Here is a 23,240-nt window from a genome sequence, read left to right as displayed (position 1 = left end):
TCTAGAGAGAGAAGGCCTCCTCAATGGTTGAATCTTTAGCTAGGGCAAACCCATGTTTACGGGGCAGAATAATCCCTGGGGTTTAGTCGGGAAATGAAGCAGTCTACTTTCATTCCCTTGGTTTAGTTATTGTTCTGTTAAATGGGCTTTTTCATTAAAGGGGGAGGAATATGTTGTGTATTTTGTGTCCTGCCTAGCTTGCCATAGCTAACAGAGCTAGACTATTATGGGATAGCTCAGCCAGTTCCCTCTGGTCTTAGAGTAGAATAAACCCAGTCTGTGTGTGTTTACATATCCCTGTCTGCTGATTTCTCTCTTAGTGCCAGTATCCAAACATAACAATGAAGATATTACCTCACCAGCTTTAGCTCTCTAATATCCTGGGACCAACACAGCTACAACACCACATAGCTCAATAGTCAATTAAATGACTGCCTGTGGGCCACACTATAAAGGTGAGTATGCAAACCTGCTACTAGCCAAACGCATAACGAGGCTCCTATTTTCAAAACTTTGGATCTAAATTGCAGAAGCAATATATGAATGCACATAGAAACTGCATGCACAATGCAAGCACATGGGGTTTCTATACATCACTTGGGTGATTGTGCAAGCGCACATAGGGTTTGCTATGATTTACCTGGGTGCATACCTATGGGTACTGAACACACAATTACAGTCATAGCCACATGCACAAAGCGAGTTCACACAGAATTACCCAGGTACAGAAGGAGTGCATGTAGGATTAGTGAGGTGCACAGAAAGAGGGACCTATGTAGTTACATGGAATTACACACACACACATTACTGGGATCCATGACTGCAACACAGGTACTGCACACACAATCACCAGGATGCAAATTTGCTCACTGGGGTTACACACGATTATATTGGGGCACACCTCTATCTATGAACAGAAGGCTTGCATTAACATTATTTATGTGGACACACAAGGGGAGGACTCAGGTAGTTAATGCGGCACAGGCACACATACCCCTGATCCACTGGGCATGTATTTGTATACAAACACAATGGCAGGTTCAGCAAGTTTTAATAAGCTGTCTCCTTCATCTCTTCCATTTCCTCTGTGGGAGCCTTTAGCGCTGCACTGGGAATACAGAAAGTTATATCTGTAACAAACAGCCTCAGCAGCTATAAAACGCCCCCTACCCCAACAGTGCGCCTGGCACCACGTGCAGCTGGCTGGCTGCCCCAGTAGTGACAGGAACCAGCTGGCCCAGCCAGAGATGAGAAGTTTCTCAGATGCGCATGCGCGCAGCATGTGGGCTCGTGGAAGCGGTCGTTAAAGCTCTCTACGAGCATGCGCCCTGGAGGAAATTGAGACACCTCCAGCTCCCTACTGGAGCGTTCTCTGGACTCGCCACCAGCCTTCTTTCTCATGCGCATGCGCATGCGCATCCCCGAGAGCCGAGGAGCCGGCGCCTAGCGTGCGCACGCGCACTCGGCACATTTTTCCCCTCCCTTTCGAGGCCCTGGTCTGGTGCGCGCGTGCGCGGGACCGTTTCCGCCCTCACATGACATGGAGGCGGAGAGAGGAAGGGGAAGGTCAGTGGCGACGTCGGCGAAGCGGAAGGTCACTCAGGGCGGGAGCGGAAGTGGGAGCCGGAGCCTGTCCGCCATTGTGGGGAAGCGGAGCCCAGTCCCAGAGCAGGGGGGGGGAAGCGGCGCTGCGTCCGGCCGGCCGGCTCCTTCCAGCAGGGAACCCGATCAGCGGCGAGCCCGGGCGGCGGCGACAATCAGGCGGCGGCGGCGGCGGCGGCGGCGAGAGCGGCGCGGTCCGTGCGTGCGGGAGTCACTCGAGGCCCAGGCGGAGCGAGGGGATCGCGGCTCCCCGTGAAGAATGTCAGCCACCAGCGTCGACCAGGTACGGGCCGCCGCGGGGCGGGCCCGGGCGCGGGGCGGGAAGAGGAGGCGCCCCGCTGGAAGGGTCGGAATCTGGCTGGGCTCTCGCTCCCTTTCCCCCGGGCGGCCGGCGCGGCTTCCCGGGCCTCTCATCCCGCTTGCGGGCTGCGCTTAGCATCGGTCGTGGGCTCCTCCACCCCTCCCCCTTCTCCTGCGGAGAGGATCCAGGCAGCCGCAGCCCCCTATTTATAGCAGCATCTGAGCCGCGCCAGCTTCCCTCCCCCACCCCGGGGCCTCTGCCTTCCGCTCCCCAACATCTCTTCCTTTGATCCGTCCTCTGTCTACGCGCCTTCCTTCATCCCGCCCCTCTGGACCGCTGACTCCCTTGAGAAGGATAAAGATCCCTCTCTTTCTGGGCCCACGTCCCCTTCTCTCCGGTTCTGGGTCTCTGCTTCTCCCTTTTCTGTCATCACACTTTGGGTCTCTGCAGCCTTCTCTTTCCCCCGTACACTCCAAATTCTCTTCGGATCTCTGATGCTGCCTCCTCCCCCTTCTCCTGTCCTTAACTCCTTTTTTTTCTCTCTGGGCCTCTGACTTCTCTTCCTCACAGCTCTCTGCTGCTTCCTCCTTTTCCTCCAAACATCCCCTTCCCTGGGTTTGTCTCCCCCACATTACCCTGCTCTGGGCCTCAGCTGTCCCTTTCTCTGCACCTCTGTTGCCTCCTTATCTCTTGTCCCCTGTCCCCTCTGCCTTTGCCTCCCTCTTGGGCCTCTGCTACTCTCCAAAATGTTTTGCTCCTGCAGCCTCCTCTCCCCTCTCTAATCCTATCTGTGCCTCTTTGTATCTGTACTAGATCTATGCATGTTTCCTACTTCCCTCTGTGCACCTCTGCTGTGAGAGCTGCCCTGTGTTTTCTCAGATCTTCATTCCTCTCTGTGTCTTCTCTCTTTCATTCATCCCATCCTCTATTAGCTACTAGCCCACAACTCCACCACCTCTTGTGGGTCTCTGTCTACCTCTGGGGCCCTGCATACAGGGTGGCTGTGTCTGGTATGTTCTTGGATATTAAGAGGGTTTTTTAGGGCTATATTCTATTTTATATTCTGTCTGGATTAAGAGAAAGAGAGACTAACAAATGAGCAAGTCATTAAAAGAGTGATGGAGCCAGGGAGGCCAACCGAGGTTTAGTGAAATATAAGTGCTGGGGGAAGGGTGGTAGGTCCATTAGAACCTCATGAGTTAGCAGGTTTCTTTTTTTCCATACAGAATCTTTTTGTTATACAAGATATTAAGATATTGTAACCTTCTCTGTTATAATAGTTCTTAGTCCCTGATAGATTAAAAGTGCTTTATAATTATTAATCCTCACAACAGCTCTGTGCGATATTATCTCCGTTCCCTCTGTGAAAATGAGTATGATTATATGGTTTGGCCAAGGTAACTGACAGAACTGAGCATACGTAACTGATTGCCTTACACCTTGCCCAGTGTTCAGTCCACTAGGTGTCATGCCTTATTACTACTGTACATTCCTTTGGGTATCTGAAAAGCTTATAAAAAGTGAGTCACTGAGCTACATGTCGTAAATTTTGGTCCATTCCTCACTAACAATAATGTCCAGCTTTCAGTTGAAAAGATCACATGATGTAAACAAGTTCCTGTATTAGGAACAACCTTAGCCTACTAAAAAGGAAAATGTTTTAAAAATTGTATTTTATTTGTTTTGTTTCGTGCTTTTCTTTCACCCTGGACAATAAAAATAAAACTAATTTACCTTTCAGGTTCAGTGTTGCATTTTTTAGACTTCAAACACTGGAGAGGAATTTTTTTTTATTAAAAATAACCACATGATTTTCACTGAAACTTTTTAAACATAGAAACATTTCTATTGGATTTTGAGTTTTATAAAAACTTATTTTTATTATATTTTAAGTTTTGTGTGTAATTTAAGTTGACTTTCTTTAAATGATAAACTCAGCAAACATAAACCAGCATGAATGGAAAATTCAAGGATTTTAGTTTTTGCTAATTTCTCTATTAATATTTTCCCCTTTTTCTTACCTTATTCTATACAGAGACCTAAAGGACAAGGAAATAAAGGTAAGTTGATGCTTTATTATTTATAATGTCTGAGGCCCTGATTCTGCAATATATGGAACAAGGTGTCTTCAACCAATTATATAAAATGAATGTAACTACAAGATAACTAAAAACCCATTTTATCCAGGATTGGCAATTTCCTTGGAAAAACGAGGTTAGGATAGGGTGCTGTTAAATACCAGCTTAACCTTGGTTTAGACTGGGGAAAATAATTGTATCAGTGTCCAGCAAGCATAGAATGTATCTTTTCAAACTTGGATACATCCATTCAAAACTGAGGTATAGGTTTGGTCTGTCCAGTACATCAAAGTTGGTCTTCTGGTGCAATATGCTACATGGCCAAATGGATCTAGATTGGTAGTCTGCAACTCTGCATGCTTCTGATTGCTTAATGCTTCAATCATATGATACTGCATTATTGTTTTCATACAATTAAATGGTTTTGACTTTTGTTTATGTAATATTGAAAACTGAAATGTGAGTCATGACATACAGCTTTCTTGAGAAAATACCAAACCAAAATGTATGCAGACATTCCGATGTTCAGTGTTATACTGACATATATTAGTATTACACCCACTGCAGTTTTATATTTGTACAACCCTAAATTAATCTACAATCTACTGATTTATGTAATCACAATTTGAATATGTATCTAAAACTAAGTGTAATGTGGTGTGTATTAATGAAATAGTTGAGTTTTTTAAAAATAGAAAATGCCTTTAACTGGGACTAATTAGTTTTTCTCTGAAGCAGTAAAAGCCATGATTTTAGCTGGTAATAACCAACTCTGTAGCATCTCTGATTTTATCAAAGGAACATGACTAGAAGTGGTGTACTAAAAGAGTTTTTTTCCCAGTATTTTTAACATGGGGTACATCACTGTAAAAATGCTTTAATCTGCTGACCAAAATCATGTCATGAGTAATCAAGTGATAAGATACAGCTGTTTTCATTTAGCTATCTTTCAGTGAAAATGTTGGCATGATATCCTTGAGTACGCCTTAATCACTTACACCAGCCATATTCATTGTTACTTATTAATGTCAAATGAAGTTTTTGATCCTGTGTTCATTTAGTTTCTTACTCATACCTGTGAACAGAACACATCACCGCTCATATTCTGAGAAAATCTTTACGGGTGTTCTGTTCATTTAAGAATCCAGTACAGAATATTTCTCCAAGCAGTTTTCCAGATTCTTTTTCTTCACTTCTTCCCTCTATCTGTTAGCACCTTACTTGTGCTCTGTACTCTTTTGGCTTATTCTTCCCCACTCAAACATTGCTCACTTTTCTTAACACTCCTCCCCCAAAAACGCCTGGAAAAACCTATCCCTAAATGACTTACTTCTCAGATTATATTTTATGATCAACACTTCTCTGTCCTGCAATTTATAACCTTTTATACAATATAGTAATCTTGTTTTATTCTATGACCTCCACCTCCTCCCCAGTTTTCTCATGTTCATTTATTTTCCTGGGAGACCAGCAGTTGTACTACACTAATAACACAGATACAGATTGCATTCTGTATGATAGGTGTAATCTGCATTCTCACTTCATGCATAGAGTAAGAAACATCTTATATGGATGGATGATACTTAAAACAATTACATTTTTATAGCAGTAAAATATTCTGTATGATTAAAGTTCATTAAACTATGAACATTTTCTTTGTAAAGTGTTTGAAAAAGATACTATCAAATTGGTAATTTTTTTAAAATGCCATATTTATTTCTAAAAATCATCCAACAGAGAGAGGGTTTTACCATTTGTATAGTTTGTGTACTACTTGAACTTATTTACTGCAGTGAATTCATCAAGTAGTAAACTAAACTGAACTGTCACTTTTCAATTATTTTGTTCTCAGTCTCATCTGATTTATATGCTCTGCCCCTAGGCAGTATTGTCCTTACCCACAGTTTCATCAACACAACTCCTTACAGGTGCCTCCTAAATCTACCTTACTAACTTTGACCTCTCTCAAAATGTTCCATCATCTCAACCTCTAGGGTGAAACACTGAATGAACTTTACATCCTAAATCAGTGGTTCCCAACCTTGGCCCTGGGGCCAAAAGTGGCCCGCGGGGTCTTTCATAGTGGCCCACTGCTCCCCTTCTGCTGGTTGCAGAAGGGAGCCACCATCTAAGGACTCAAGCAGGGTGTGTTGCTGCGGGGCTACAAGACCATGCAGGCTCCTTGCTACAGTCAAAGAGACAAGGGATCAGCGCACAGGGAGCACAGCAAAGCACTCTGCCTGGGTCCTTAGGCACTGGGGTCCCAGCTGGAGCCAGAGGGAGGGGAGTGATGATTTCCTGTCTCCCTGGCTGCAGAAGGGAGCCACTGCCTAGGTACCCAGGTGGCACGCACTGGGCTACAACACATGCAGTTTCCCTGCTGCAGCCAGGGGATGGGAGATCAGCAGGAAGGCTGCAGTGGGGGTGGCGGCACTGCTGGTGGAGCAGCCAGGACCTACCATGCTTGAGGAGGAGCAGGACTCTAAAAATCAGTGCTTTCCAGTTTGGCCTGCACTTAGCAGGCCACCCACCATGACTTAGCTGCCAGGCCACGTGCTTTGGTGTGTAGTGACAATCACTCATCTACACTAGTGATTTGTCTATGGGTGTGTGATGCACTGAGAGTAATTTGTAGATGTAAAATAGTGAATGTAAAAATGAGCACAGTAGCATCAAAATGTTTCCTTTAAATATGTAGTGATTTGTAGTCCTTAACGGTGTGTACATCAATACATTTTTTTATGAGTTGATAGACTGGTGACCCTTCAGGGTTGTAAAAATGATATTTGTGGCCCTCAAGCCAAAAAGGTTGGGAACCAGTATCCTAAATCCTTTCTCCTTGGCAATTAAAACCCTCCACAACTCCATTCCTTCCTCCATTTCTGTTTTCTCATGTTGTCGTCTTCTGCACTCATTACACTCTTTTCAAGCCTGGTTTTTAACCACCTACTTTGTACTCTTTTTCTACTTTTGTCTTCACATCTTCTTCCATGTTACCCCCATTGCCTCTTGTTCTTGTACGCCCATTGGTCTCTACCTTCAAATTTCTCCTTTCTATACTATTTCTAGCCTGTTTAATAGTCATCTCACAGAGATATCTGCTTCAATTTGAGAGTTTCAGTGTTTTGCTTGATCTACATGGTCTATACTTGAATTAGAATTTAAACATTTTGATGCATAGATTGCCTATAATTTAATAATGAACATAGACTAGTGAATTTTACTTTGATTTATGTGCACTAGCATAATTCTGTGATATGTACATTATAAACACTGCATAACGTTAGACTCCAAATAAAACTCTTAAGTAAAACCTTTTTTTCAAAATCTAAATGTTGGGCCTAATCTACTGGATCTATATTATTTTAGGTTGTATTCTGTTAAATACTTTATATTAGCTGGTTATTAACTAGTAGGACACTAATGAAAATAGTTTATTTGTATTAGGGACTAAGCATTTTGCAAACATATAGTAAAAAACAATCCCTGCCCTAAATAGCTCAGTCTAATAACACAAGATATGACAGACGATAAAGGTAATGGAGAAGGAGGATGAAGGTAACAGTGGTAGATGTACTTATTTACATAGACTAGTTTATATGCACCATTAGATGGTTTTGAGTTGTTTAGAGATTTTTCTCATTTCATGGGTATAAATAAAGTAGATATTGGTAGTCCCTACTTGGCTATACATTAACAGTTGGTAATCTCCTGCAAGCATCATGGGAGAGTTGCTGCTTGAAGTGGTCTTTGAAGCTGGATAGAGTAGCTGGCTGACAGATTAGTTTGAAGAGTATGTATATTTCCATACATAAGAGATGGCATGGAAGAAAATGGGGAAAAAATGGCATCTTTGACAAAGTAGAAGGGGTAGGAAGCAGTGCAATGAGGTGTAAAGGGATAAGTAGGAATAGTATTATATTGTATGAGAGCAGTTAACATTGAAAATAATTGTAAAATACCTAAGAACAATACTGTGAAAGTAGCTCAATTATGTAGTCTTGTGTGATTTCTCTCTTCTGACTTTTTATTGACAATTATAAATTGAGGGAAAACATACAGTATGGCAAACAGAAATGGAGATTCAAGATCTGTATGTAGCAGAGGAGTAATATATAATTCAGGTTTATGTGAAAGAGCCAAGAGTTAATGTGCTGCTGCAAAAACTGCATGAGTAAAATACCTTTTTCTGAAGGTTTTGTTTGTTACAATTGTCAGCTCTTGGACAGCTATTGAGAGAGCTTGTTAGCTGGAATTGACTTCAACCCTTAAAGTGCCATTTGGTATGAAAGAGTGTTTGATTATTGGTCCTTCCAAAAATTTTATTTTCAGTTTGTATATTCTAATGAATTAGAACAGTGGTTCTCAATGCGCAGGCCACCTGCATCCCAAGCAGCACACAGCTGTGACACATGTGACATCCCCAGGGCTATACAGGTGGTATATATATTGTGTGGATGCCACCCACATAACACATACAGAGCTCACAATGGTAAATAGGTTGAAAACCACTGCATTAGAACTACAACACATGCGAATGTTAGTACTTTCCTGTAATCTTCCACTGTATTATGTGATTTTTTTTAACTTAAAGTAAAGCTGTTAAATTTAACCATGCAGTCTCAAACTAGAATGAAGTGTAGGAATGGAAGTTTAATAGGCATTTTTATTGTCTGTTTTGCATGCTTGTCAAGAAAAATCAGCCACACTTTTAATGCAGAGTTTATACTTACATTTTTGTGTAAAATAACACAAGTGACTATTTTGCCACAAATTTTCATTAATGCAAAATGATAGTAAAAAGAACATAGTGTAAATTTGTTTATTCAGTAAATTGTTGACTATAATTATTTACAGAAGTAGACAACAGAATTTTATTTTGAGGGTAGAGTTAAGGTAATGGCATTTTTAGGAACTGGCAATTATTGTCAGTTAATATTTTGAGCAAGGTGAAAGTGAAGCAGGAACATTGATGGTGAGCTTTTAGAATAGAATATGTATCTTAGACTGTTTGAGAAGTATAGACTAAATGTGTGGTGCTGTATATTATTATTTTAATAATAAGCTAGTTCAAGTTAAAGTGAAGTGCCAAAATGAATCATCATTTTCAGGTCTGGAATCACTAGGAAATTGACAGTGTGGCAGTCCAGAGCTGTTCAATCTCATTGTGGTTTAGAGTATGGATACAGACAGTAAGAAAGTAAGCATATTTAAAAATAAATAAATAAAGCTGAGCTAGAAATGTAATGGCTGGCCAAATATATCTGTTTTAAGTGGTTTGATTTATCCTTAAAACTTTTGAAACCAATAAACACACCTGTAGATTCAGATTTTATGTAAATTACTTATGAGTAAATTATTCCTGATAGTAGGATTCTACTCTGGACATGTGATATAATTTCTTTCTCCAGCTATTTTTATAGTATGTTTTTTGAGGAATTTGTTTCTCAACGTGCTTTGTTTACAATTATAAAGATTGTATCTGAGAATTGTTGCTCCTTTAATCTATACCATTTAGCTAGGATCAGGCAGTGGACCTTTCCTTTTAAATGACATCAACAATAGACTTTTGTGGATTACTATCCAGTGTGAATGAGCTGAACATAACCTGAAAGAGTACATTCCTTCTTAACAAAATATTCTCCTTGTCTATAGACTTGATTTAATCTGGAGTATTTTTATTTTAGATTTTTCATTAGCTCATGTCTCAAGCCATTTATTTTTGGGAAAACGTCTATTAAATATTGGTTTTGCTTACTGTTAATTTTTAAACTAAAATATTTCTACATCAGATAACTTCTGCTTCACTTCTCCCCTCCTTTTTGTAATGGTCATAAATATTTGGCTGCTGCATCATAATATACATCTGTATAAACCATTATAGTGTCAGATGTTTTGATGTTGACTCCCTTGATTGTTGAAGAAATAAGAGACAAATTTGCTTTTAACTTTTTTATTTTGTAACTAGTCAGGGTGTGCTGAGTGTTATTGCTGAAGCCCTGTTGTAGGATATGAATTATCAGCTCCTTTCAGAACTGTTGTAGTATTTTGCTATTGCTATATAGTCAGAACCTTCACTATTATTATTAAATTACTCCTCCTTCGTCATCTTAGTCCAGCCTTAACAATATAGTTATTTGTCACCATGATAAGTCTCTTTATGGCTTTACATATGATAAAAACTGAAAACTTTGCAAAATGATTGGGCATTGGCACCAATTGGTTTGCAAACTTAAATTTCTTAGCTTTTGTTAAACATTAGCTGTAAATCTTCAGCTTTCTTAGTTGCATGGCTGTGTATGTTCTTCAGAGGCTTTTGCCCAAAGAGGGAAATCATGGAAAACAACTCTCCTTTCTGCCCTTAACTTGACAAATATTCCGCTCTTTATGTTGGAACTTCCTCTTTCATAATGCACCAAATGAACACCTTAAAACAGGTTTCTTTCACTAAGTCTATTGATGGTAAATAGTCATAGGACAATAATACAACAGGTAACAGTCCAGTCTCAAAGCTGTGCGGGTCCTTTTTTAAAAGCAATTATTTCTATCTGTCTAATTTAGGTCTGTATTCTGTTTCTGCATCCTCAAACATGGAACTCAGCCAAAAATGTGCAAGATGGTTTGAATCTGCTTGCAAAGTGGTATTGCCCCAAATCCCATCCACTGGGGAGTGGCTCTATTAGATGGTAGTTAGCTACAGTGCCTACCTGTTGGATGGGGGGTAACTGGCCTTGTGTATAACACTGGAGAAGTATTGTGCATCAGTGCTGTGAAGCAGCAGATATTCTATATGATGCAGCTGTTGGAATGCCATGTAAGGTCTGTACACTTTTCATATAGAAATCCCAGTGATAGCTTTCTTTGTTAGCTTGAAGACAAGCAAAGAAAGTATTAGGCTCTAGAATTGACTTCCATCAGAAGTGGTGGAAACTTCATAACACTTAGTATCTCTAAACAAAATACTAAAAAGATAAAATTGAGAGCAATCCTGTATTTGTGAGGGAGAGGTTGGGTGATATGCAAGTCTTGTGTTTCCACCTTCTGATCGCTAGGGTATCCCAGAGGAAGGGGAGAAAGATATCCCAATGGGTAGCAGGAAGTATGTTGGGAGGGAGGGTAATATCACTTCAGGGACTCAGCTCCTGCTTCTTTTTTTCCTCTTTAAGGGTCATAATTGTAACTACAGGGCTGCAGGGGATAGAAGAGTAGGAGACAAAGAAGGGTGTGGTAAAAGCTCACATGCATAAACTTCCCATCCACCTATTAAGCCACTCACTTTGCACTGGTTCCAAACTGTTAATGGCTGGAAGGAATTGGGAAATATGTTCATTCCTCTGGAGTTGTGTGTTTCCCAGAGGATTTTGCCCTTGGATTGTGAACTTTCTGAGGTCATGGAACTTGCCTTCCTATGTCTTTGTATAAGATAAAGCATAACGTAGAGGTCCCCAAACTTGAGGCGTTCTTCCCCCCCGCTCCCTCCAAGGGAGCGCACAGGAACCTTTGGGGGGTGTAGCGCGGCCTGGGCCAGCTCCCACGGGGAGGCGGGAGGGAAGGAAGTGCCACCCAGCCCAGCTCTGTGCCCATCTCCATTGCAGTCCCGCCCCCCCCGGCAGCAGCCCTGGCTGCACCCCCAGCTCCCAGCTGTGGCCCCATGCCCGAGCTCCCATCCACAGCCCTGTTCACAGCCCTGGGCCCTTCAGCTTCAGCTCCAACCCCACCCAGGCCCCAACAGCAGCCAAAGCTTCAGCTTCCAGCCCCTGACTGCGGCTCCTGTGGGGGTGTGGACCAGGAAAGGTTGTGGGTGTGACCCCAAAAGTTTGCCATATGCCATAATGTTATACAAACTTGGTGTGCCAAATTTCATCTTGCAGTGGAAATAAAGTTGTTAAGCTGATTTCTCAGGGGGAAAAAGTGGAAATAGTACCTTGACCATAGTATTATAAATGTAAAGCTCTGAGAAACAGGGCACTTCAACACTAAACCAGTTTAGTAGGGGAATAGGCTGATTGAGCTGTGACTTGACAGTTTGATTTGTTCTTTTTTGTATAGGTTTTCTGCAGACTACAATGCTGAAATCATTTGTTTTTTTTTTCCTTATGACTGCAGGAAAAATGGTTTGCTATGACACACTCCTGCACTGTGAAATTATGCCAAGTGAGTGTGTCTGCAGGTGCTTTGTTATCACAGAAAAAAAGTGAGAATTGTAAACCATCAACCTGTGTCATTGATGAACCATAAGTTTTCCTTTTCTAAGAAGTGTTTGTAAAGCTTGAGCTAAGCTATAAGACATTATTGTGTCTTTGTTGGATTACTTTCTAGTGACAAATGTCATCTAAACACTCATTAAGATAGATGCAACAATGCAGTGTAGGGTTAAACAGGAGGAAGAGAATCTGTCTACCTGATTACTTGTAACAAGTACATTATAACATATATAGTTTAATGAAATGTTTATCTTGAAATGAAATCGTATGAGAGAAACTTATTTGCAGTCCTTTTGTGAATACTGTATGCATAAATCTGTCATCAAAATTTGTTACCTCATATGATTCAGTGACGTAGTCTTTAGTTAGTGTTTTGTCACAAAGAGAAATATCATGTGCTGGCTTTTAAATACTTCTGAAATTTAGCAAATTCCTGGTAATTGAATCAATACAAAATGTTCTGTTTCTCAACAAAACAAGAAAACAGACAGTTCATCATATAGATAACAATTTAGTAGAAATTAAGACTGAACTAGTTTTTGTTTTGAATTAAAATTACACTACTTCTAGAAAGAGTGCCTAATACAAGCTTGCTTTTTAGTTTCAGTACAAAACGGTTCGATTCATCAAAAGGATGCAGTAAATGATGATGACTTTGAGCCATATCTAAGTAGCCAGACAAATCAGGTAAGTGAGCATTCATTGCTATCTTCAGCTATATTCAGAGTTTAATTTTCTAGCTAAGTTTTCCACATCTTACACAGAACTAGGAAAGTTTATTATGCATTTACTTCCTGATTAAAAATATAATTTAATGCTTAGTATGTAAAAGCTTTAAAACATGTAATCATTTTAATAGTAACATTCTTGTGAAACTTCAAGTAAAAGAATGGAATTGAGTTTTTTCAGTTCCGTATGTCTAACATAAATATGCATATGTATGCATTCTACAATCAGAATTATACTTGACTTTTAAAGGGTTTTTTTTGCTTTAAGCGAGTTCAGCATGCCACTGCTATATCATTGAGACAATAGTTCTTTGATTCTTGGGTAGTAGTAATTGTGTGGACATAACTTCCACTGAAGTAAGTAGGAGTTTTTACACATGATTGATAGCATAATCAAGGCCCCTGAAGTTTAATATTGCCACAACTTGTAGTGTAACTTTTCTGCCAATAAACGGATGACTTCACTTTCCAGGGTTGTGGATCCTGCAACTTTCATAACACTAAATTCAGTTATTTTTTAAAAACATTTAATTCAATAATTAAGATAAACCTGAAAGTTTCAAAATTCTCTTTTTGGGAGGCAGGAGGGAACAAAGGTGGTTGAAATGGCTTTTGGGATTTTCCTTGCCTGCCTGTCTGCTGTCATGTCACAATACTGGGCTGTCTTCTGCTGGAGGAAGATGAGATGTGGCATCTTGGCAAATCAATCAATGCCACTTGTCTTCTGGAGGGAGTCTTTAAAATGACTTGAGTTATACCTTTCAAAGGACTGATGCTTTGCTTCCTCAGCAACTTTATTCCATGAGCCCTTGGATCTGGGAGTGAACTCAGCATGCAAATTCTGTATTACTTCCCTAGTCCATTGAATTGAATAGGTGCATGATTTTATAATCTCTTCTATCTAGAGCAGAATAGATACTCTTATGTCTGCCCATGAAACACTGAAATAGTGATTTTTTTAAATAGTAATGAAAACCTCATCAAGAAACAAATAAGAAAACTGCAATCATATTTACAAATTATTGTTTTATTTACTAATCTGTGATATTTTTTATTTTAAAAATACCTTAGCTGTTGAATACCTTTGCTGTTGAATGTAAGAATGAATTTGATTTGGGAGTCTAATTTTGTGTACCCAGGTTTGAACTTTTTAATTTAGATAGTATTTGTAATGTAGTATTCACCTTGTCATGTTTTATTGCTTGCTTTTAAATGTGCTACTTAAAGTGTTATTAAAACACTGAACACACAGAGAGCTCTTTTGCTACGAGTTGGGTTTTTGGAAAAAGGTTAAATGGTTTCACATATATCTAAGTGCTATAAAATATGAGGCCAATTGAGACTGGCTTTGTATATGAAGAAAGAGCTGCTTATAATAAATAGAACTAATGTAACAAGATGTGAGTTTTGCAAACTTGTACGTGTCTACATTGTAATAGTCTCAGCACTTGCAGAAAGTTTTTCCATCTCTACTGAAGATCTAGTTTGAGTTAGTTGAATAGTGTCTTCTTCACACTTGGGTATCTTTAATCTTGCTTCATATATTAAGCACTAAATTCCTCAAGTTCTTTATCAATCTATAACTAGGCATGGCAGAATTCAGGGTTTTTTATTTTGACAGATATCAATGTTTGTTTTTAAGCATTTTTTTTAGATATGGGAAATTATCAGACAATGGTAGGATCAGACTAATTATTTAATGACACTAGATATTGAGATACAAAAAGTTAGTTTTATAACCATTAAAATATACATTGTCAACATCACGTGTCAAAATATACAAATATCCTTAAAATTAAACTCTCAAGTTCTCAAGCAGCATTTTTCTTTCTTTGCCTATTTTTAAATGTCTATTATCAAAAGGATATTTTTTTGTTTGTCTGTGTGTATATGATGAAATCGGTGCTAACCGACATTTACCAATTAAAAATATGATCCTTCTGTGCCCATCTGTAATCATAGGTTAACATCACCATACCCACGGTAATCTTTAGGGCAGTGATTCTCAAACTTTGTGACCCCTTTCACACAGTAAGCCTCTGAGTGTGACTCCCTCTTCTCCCCTAGCCCCTATAGGCTCCCCGCTCCCTCTTCGCCCCTAACCCCTGCACTGTATTTCCTTTGCCCCGAACCCCAGCACCCCCACTCCGTGCCTACCTGGGGAAACTAACCTGCATGCACAGAAAGGCTGGTCTTGCTGCTCACTGCCACCTCCAATGCTGCTCATCCGCACACCTCTAGTGAGCTGTGAACAGGGGAGAGTGAGGAGCAAAGTCAGGGCTCCCTGCATCCAGGTCACTTTCCTCACCTGGGCTGCATAATGAGAGGGCAGAGAGCAGCAGCTCCTGATGCTTACCTTTTAGCACAGCCCAGATGGGGAAAGTGACCTGGATGCAGGGAGCCCTGGCCTTGTTTTTCATTTCTCCTCCTCATAGGCCCTTGGTGGGGGCATGGAGGAATGTTGGGGGAGGGGGTGAGCAGTATTTGTGTGTAACCACTCGTCCCCCTCCTCATGTTCCTCTGCCGGGAAGAAGCAGGAAGGCTCACAGCCCCACACCTGGCCAGGCTTGGGGCTCGTGACCCCGAACAACCATGTCGTGACCCCTTCAGGAGTCGTGACCCCCCAGTTTGAGAACCGGTGCTTTAGAATGGTAGGTAGTACTCTGGCTGATGTTATGAATGTAACTTTTTACTAGAGAAAAGGGTGGATTTACACTTAAGTCAACTTTGAAAAAACTAACTTAATCTTGCATGTGAAGCTCAAAAGCTTAGATATTTTTAGATAAAAATATGTTGAAGTTTCTGTAGCCTTACAGGAAAAGTAAAAGGGAACACTGTAAACAGAGCATCAACGTTATTTATGTTCATTGTCTAATGCCTGCCATTTTCCCTTGAATTATGTTGATAGTGGGAAGTTCCGCCGCTAATTTTGCTTTATTTTCTTGCAGAGTAACAGCTATCCACCAATGTCAGACCCATACATGCCTAGTTATTATGCTCCATCTATTGGATTTCCATATTCTCTGAGTGAAGCAGCGTGGTCCACTGCAGGCGATCCTCCGATGCCATACTTGACAACCTATGGACAGATGAGCAATGGTGAACATCACTATATACCTGATGGTGTGTTTAGTCAACCTGGGGCTTTAGGAAATACCCCTCCATTCCTTGGTCAACATGGATTTAATTTTTTTCCTGGGAATGCAGATTTCTCTACATGGGGGACAAGTGGATCTCAGGGACAATCAACACAAAGCTCTGCTTATAGCAGCAGCTATGGCTATCCACCTAGCTCTCTTGGCAGAGCCATAGCAGATGGACAGGCTGGATTTGGCAATGATACTTTGAGCAAGGTGCCTGGAATCAGCAGCATTGAGCAAGGCATGACCGGACTGAAAATTGGTGGGGATATGACAGCTGCAGTGACAAAAACTGTAGGTTCAGCTCTGAGCAGTACAGGTATGACAAGCATTGCAGCAAATAGTGTGCCCCCAGTTAGCAGTTCAGCACCTAAAACAACCTCATGGGCTGCCATTGCTAGGAAGCCTGCTAAACCACAACCGAAACTCAAACCTAAGGGTAATGTAGGAATTGGGGGCCCTGCTGTACCACCACCTCCTATAAAACACAACATGAACATTGGAACTTGGGATGACAAAGGGTCAATGGTAAAAGCACCACCTTCCCAGCCAATACTGCCTCCTCAGACTATCATACAGCAGCCTCAGCCATTAATTCAACCACCACCACTGGTGCAAAGCCAACTGCCTCAACAGCAGCCTCAGCCACCACAACAGCAACAAGGACCTCAGCAGCAGGCCCAGCCTCACCAGTTGCAGCAGCAACAGCAGCTGCAAAACCGCTGGGTTGCTCCTCGTAATAGGGGCGTGGGCTTCAGCCAGAACAATGGAGGAGCTGGCAGTGAAAACTTTGGCTTAGGTGTTGTACCTGTCAGCTCTTCACCTTCTGGTGTAGAGGTGCACCCAGTACTGGAGAAACTAAAGGCCATAAACAACTATAATCCCAAAGACTTTGATTGGAACCTGAAGAATGGACGTGTATTTATAATCAAAAGCTATTCAGAGGACGATATACACCGCTCCATTAAATACTCTATCTGGTGTAGTACTGAACATGGTAATAAGCGCTTGGATGCTGCTTACCGTTCCCTGAATGGAAAAGGTCCACTCTATTTACTCTTCAGTGTGAATGGCAGTGGACATTTTTGTGGAGTGGCTGAGATGAAGTCTGTTGTGGACTACAATGCATATGCCGGAGTCTGGTCTCAGGATAAGTGGAAGGGGAAGTTTGATGTTAAGTGGATCTTTGTCAAAGACGTTCCCAATAACCAGCTGCGGCACATTCGTTTGGAAAATAATGACAACAAACCGGTTACCAATTCGAGGGACACTCAAGAGGTACCCCTAGAAAAAGCCAAGCAAGTGCTTAAAATAATTGCTACTTTCAAGCATACCACCTCAATCTTTGATGACTTTGCACACTATGAAAAGCGTCAAGAAGAGGAGGAAGCCATGCGTAGGGTAAGAATTTAATTTCATTATAGTAGTTTTTCTGTAGTGTCTTTGTTTTTGGCAACCTAGTTTTCTTACAACTAAAGTTGCAGTATACATTGAAGCAGAAAGTAATGCTACTTTGTCCCACGCTAGTTATAGTGCTTTGGTAGTTGATGTAACTGGCTCCTGCTAATTAGAGTCTAAATTTTAATTCTTGTGGTTAAACCTAAATTATTTGTGGATTAACATGAACAGAACAATCCTAACATAAGTTTGTGTGTAAGACTTTTTAAAAAAATGTTTTACTTATTGTTACAAAATGAAAAAAACAGTCAGTAGAATATAATCTCCCTAATGGAGTCTCATTTTTAGTACAGTGTTAAAATTTCTTTGACAACTTTTAGTGCCATATTAAAATTAGGTGTGACACAGACAGTTTAGGGCAATGAATTACAAGGGAAATAAAGGTTATTTAATGCAGTAACAGATAAATATTTTAAGTAAAATGATTTTTTTTTAAAATCAAAATTCTAACAATACTGATCTGTAAATTTATGCTTAGGTCAGTTTGTATTGTCTCCTAACTTTTTAAATTTTAAAATGTGGAAGCAGCCAGTGATCACCTTTGCAGTGTGAGAAATATTCTTAGTAGCTCTTTAACGGTAGTGTTGTCTCAATTATTTCAACTTGTGTTGCCTGTAGAGGAAATACGTGCCTACAGCAATATAATTTCATTGGAGAAAATTCCTAAAAAATGTGCTTTGCTTTTTTCAGAATTTCAGAAAATTTACTTTAAAAATATTAAATGTAACTTTTCCTCAAAGTTGCTTTATGGTGTTCACCTATTTTGCCTTCCTTGTCCCCACTTGCCCTATTAGAGGTATTGTTGTTTTTGCATTTTTTCGTTTTTAGATTTTGCTTCTGTCAAAGCTGAGTAGTAATTGGATTTATGAAAGATTCATCTAATGGCTTGAAAAATTTACCAGATCTACTAGTCAGAATACTACTATAAACCTGTTAGCTTATGTGCTCAGATATTGCAGGGATAGGTGCCAGTATAAGAACCTGGAAAGACTGTGAAGATCCTGCGTCGGTCAGGTCTGAGAGCTTTGTTCTTGTTTGAAGCCTTAACATTCTGCCATTACCTGCCTTCCCCCAAGTTTTAATGTACATTTATTCTTAACATGTGGAACATATAGTATAAAGATTTCATACTGAATAAGTGATGTTTATTAAGCCAAATGAGGATCCTGGTATTTATACCAGGGTATTCTCTGGATCTTGCTCAGGGCTCAGTCTTTCGTATTTGCCGCTGGCTACTAGGAGTTTTTGAAGCATCACCTCATACTGGCTGCCTAGTAGTGTGGTATCTTTTTGTCCACTTCACAGGCTTCCTGGCAACTGTGAAGGAGGATTTCCATTTTTTAAATATAAAATTAATACCTTCCTCCTCTTCAGTGGCCTCCAGGCTTCTGTCAGAGCGAGACCTCTACTACAGTACCTCTCACCCAACCTCTGTTACGTCTACCTTTCTGATGAATAGTACAGGTGTTTGTCTCTTCTGCTGCTTGTAGCTTTATCAGTCCCTGTCGTGAAATTGGCATGGTTCTTGACAGTTCCACTGCTACCCCTGGTTTCTGGAATAGCTGTAGTGCAACTGATTAGTCTTGTTAATTTTACTCTAGTTCTGCTTACCATAGTTATGAGTGACAGTGGAGGCACTGGAATAGTGTGCAGACACACAAAAATGACATTGCATTAGCTTACATTCTGTTCTCTCTTGGAAGGATTTTATTTATACCCAAAAGAGTACAAACTTTTTTTCATAATGAAAGTTCAGCTTCTGCAGAAATTAATGGTTTAGGTCCCATCACTTGCTAGGGCAAACTTCAAGTTAATTTTTCAAATCAGCGTTCACCCCCACTCCACTTTACGTTTGTGTTGCCTCCTCTGTAGGACTGCCTAGTGTAAGATGGGCAATTTTAAGGTGATAGATGGCTACAAAATCCATTACAAACCTTTGACGGGCCATATATATTTTTGGAGGCTATGTATTGCATAACTCAGAATGTTTGCTACAATACAGCATGTTAACATACAGTAATACATGGTTAACTGTGAAACTGGAGTGTTCTTTAATAGAAAACACCCTTATAGCACAACTTGTAAATACAACCCCTCTCCAAAAAAAAAAAACCCAGCAGATTAAACATAATTTTTAAACCTTATTTTAGTGTGCAGAAAAGTAGGAGATTAATAAATAAAAACAACAATAAAAACATCTATCTTAATGTTTTGTCTTTGCTTCTTCTATTCTCTACCTCTACTTTGCTCCCACGTCCAAAGGGAAGGCCGTAGCCAGAGCTTGATAGCATGGGGGACATCCTCTGGGTGAGTGATGGTTGAGCCAGATGAGTGATATTGCAGCCTGACACATTGGCTCCTATGCCCAGGGTTTGCTCCATTTCCCATCAACCCAGGCTCTGTCTCTGTCCCGTAACACCCAGCTCTGGTTATTTCCCTATTGGCAGAAATGTGCCCTGACCCACCCACTCACTGCTGGGGAACCTGGTTGACTTTCAGCTCCCAGACAGTTCAGTGGGGCCACAGTAACTGGTGCTGGGTGACATTGGGCAGGAATGGTACCTGTGTTGATGCAGAAGCAGATCTGAGCATAGAGGCATGAGGCTACACAGCAGTCTACACTAAAAGACTGCACCCCTCAATAACCTAGCTCAGAGCTTGTCTACAATTGAAATGCTGCTATAGTGCTTCCTTGTAGAGGCTATACTGTGTAGAACCCCTCCTATTGGCATAGTTAATCCACGTCTCTGTGAGGCAGTAAGTAGGTCGACAGAAGAATTCTATCGGCCTTTCACTTTCTACACTGGGAATTAGGTCGGCTTAACTACGCACCTCAAGGTTGTGCTTTTTTACACTCTTCAGCTGTAAACTCTTTTTAGTTTAGATCTGGTCTCAGTCTTAAATTGTTCTTGGGCTGCAACCTTGCCTCTAGTCAGGCCGAATAAAATGATCTGGTGGCTGGATGCCTAGGTTGCCAGTTTCGGGAGGTCAGAGATGGGTATTTTTGACTGAGATCAGTACATACATAGATAGATTGCATGCTTCTACATTTGGCTGTCACGACTGGAAGGTAGTTTAAAGGTTGATCGAGGATAGAGCAGATGAAACCAAGTATCTCTGTGGTTATGAGAAACCCTTTACATGTTTAATTTTTTAGGGTATATTAAATGTCAGGGTGAAAAATATGACCATTTTACTAATTCCATGAAATTTACTTAGATGGATTATCAGTTGTGATTAGTACAACCATAGAGTTTACCATATCTTTAGTGCATTCTTTTAATGTTTCTGAAAAGTGTATGTTCGGTTTATTGAGAGAGGTTACTAAGTTTCAGACTTTTCCTATTTATTTATTTCTTTTGCTTTTGGTGCTCTAAATTACACATAATTTATATTAATCTCTTTGCTTAAACTGATACTTTGAGAGTTACTGCTTTGTGGGAGAACTTATCAAAGGAGCCAGTAATTCAAAGACCAATACTTCAGGAACTGAGGAAATTAAAAAGATGGGGAGGAGCTCTGAGTTACTCTAGGAATTCTGTCCCACCTGTGTGGCTGGTGGGTCTCACCCATATACTCAGGGTCTAACTGATCACCATATTTGCAATTGGAAAGGAATTTTCCCATGGGTCAGATTGGCAGAGACCTGGGGGGGTTTTGCCTACCTCTGCAGCATGGGGCTTTGGTCACTTGCAAATTTATAAACTAGTGTAAATGGTGGATTCTCTGTAACTTGAAGTCTTTAAACCAGGGGTGTCACTCATTTGCTATGGCGGGCCAGATTTGAATTAAATGTACTTCAAGTGGGCCATACATACCATAAATTGAAATACTAGGCATTTTGGAGCGCTGTGTCTCGTGCACACAGCGCGCACCGCCGCGAGATCTCGCAGTGTCGTTCCCTCTGGTGGCAGTGTGTGCCGCCGCCAGAGAGTACAATGCTGCAAGATCTTGTGGCAGTGCGCGCTGCCTCCAGGGGCCAGACCAAAAAGGTTGGCGGGCTGTATCCGGTCCGCGGGCTGAATGTTTGACCACTCCTGCTTTAAACCATGATTTGAGGACTTTAACCTCTGGATGAGTTATTGGAGGTCTACTGCAGGAGTGGGTGGGTGAGGTTCTGTGGCCTCAGTGTGTAAGAGATCAAACACTAGATGATCATGATGATCCTTTCTGATCTTAAAGTCTATGGATTTTCTTTATGCTATTTTCTTTTTGCAGTAAGTGAAAACCATAAAATGTAATTGGAAAAAAGCTGGTATTGTTAGTACAGTGACTTTATGTACTCTCTAAACTTAAAATCCAAAACACTGTTCTACTGTTTAATTTAGACATTTCTTATGTGATTCAGTTGTGTGATTATGCATATATTTTATGTAATAAATGAACATTTTCCAAATTGTTGGCTTTAATCTCCTATCCATATGGCTCAACTGCTGGCATCTGTAATTCCAGTGTGGTAAATTAAATAATTTAGTTGTTCTTTCTCATTCTATGACTGGCTAACTGAGAGCAAACTAACAAAGAGATAAATATTTGTCATGATGCTTTTAAAAAAAGTATGTAATACTCTGCATTCATTTTTACAGCCCTCTGCAAAATGTTTGAGACCTCAAACAGTTCAGAAAAAGTTTAGAAGTGCATGACTATCTCACTGATGCTTCATTGTACATGCATTTGAAGTATGGCTAAAATTGATTTAATGTGTACTTAAAACATAATAGGAAATCTAATGAAACTAAACACTGATTACCAAAAGATCCAAACTCTTGATCCTTCATTTAATCGTGCAAATAGAATTTTGCCTTCAAATTGGTAGATTATTTTTTTCCATTCTATGGCATAACTTCTTTCTTGTTCTCTCATCTTTTTTATATTATAAACATACAATGTAGTCCATTTTTTTATAATTGGAGAACAGTTTCAGAAATGCAATAATTTGTATCTCTGAAACTCTTTGCAATTTATGGATAATTGGGTAATCCTTTTCTTTCTAGTGCCAGGCTAGATTTTTATGGCATTATACCTAAATTGGTGTATTCTGTACTGTTGGTGTAACTACCTATTCTGGCTGTAATATAGGTTAAGTACATGCCTGTTTTCTATAGCAGCTGTGATAATTACTTTGTTTCTTTTTTAACTGTGTACTTTTCATAAAACGTGTTTTTTGCTGTTAATAAAATATTAAATACATTAAATAGCAGTAGTCAGTGATGCATTTCTTGAAGTTCAATTAAGATTTTACTGTGCACATGTAATAACAAATTTCCTTAGTCAATGATATAAACATAGCAAACAGAGCAAATTATTTATGGATTTAATTACCTTTATAACTATGCACTGTTCCAACGAACTTATTTTAGGATATTGGTTTTAAAAATTTAACAATTTAGGATGATCAATAATTAATTTCCAATAGAACTTGGCTTTGTGTTCTATTAAAGTATCCCTATTAAAGTGCAAGGAGTTTTATCTGACCAAGATGAAAGTAATCTTTTGAAATTCCTATGTTTAATGAAAATTTTAAGTGGTTGTTTACAGTCCCTGAACTCATTTGAATAAATTGCCTTTTGATATGTACAATAATCATACATTTTTTTGTGCATCCGGTTCTACTTTTCTATTTTAAACATGCAGGGCATCATATCTTTCATTAGAGCAAAGAAATTGTAATCTTGTTTCATATGCCGTCTGTCAGAAGTAATGTGAAATCATCTGAAGTGTTGTTAATT

The 23,240-nt window shown here is 40.0% G+C and overlaps 1 protein-coding gene across 2 annotated transcripts in view; it reads left to right on the top strand.

Moving 5' to 3' along the window:
- The first annotated feature begins 1,510 nt into the window (after positions 1-1,510).
- YTHDF3 (YTH N6-methyladenosine RNA binding protein F3) overlaps positions 1,511-23,240 on the top strand; it is a 38,212-nt gene continuing 16,482 nt past the window's right edge. Inside the window, exons 1-5 of one of the 2 annotated variants that reach the window (XM_067553692.1) lie at positions 1,511-1,885; positions 3,939-3,963; positions 12,088-12,135; positions 12,787-12,872; positions 15,862-17,454. In XM_067553692.1, the coding sequence (XP_067409793.1) occupies positions 1,862-1,885; positions 3,939-3,963; positions 12,088-12,135; positions 12,787-12,872; positions 15,862-17,454 (1,776 nt within the window). In that variant the 5' untranslated portion in view covers positions 1,511-1,861. The remainder of the gene's footprint in view (positions 1,886-3,938; positions 3,964-12,087; positions 12,136-12,786; positions 12,873-15,861; positions 17,455-23,240) is intronic. The other variant, XM_067553693.1, reaches the window with a different exon arrangement.

The sequence above is a fragment of the Emydura macquarii genome, unplaced genomic scaffold, assembly GCF_026122565.2.
Source record: "Emydura macquarii macquarii isolate MOO-44397 ecotype Brisbane River unplaced genomic scaffold, CSIRO-AGI_Emac_v2 contig_1477, whole genome shotgun sequence".
NCBI lineage: Eukaryota > Metazoa > Chordata > Testudines > Chelidae > Emydura > Emydura macquarii.
This window is presented reverse-complemented; position numbering and strand designations above follow the sequence as displayed.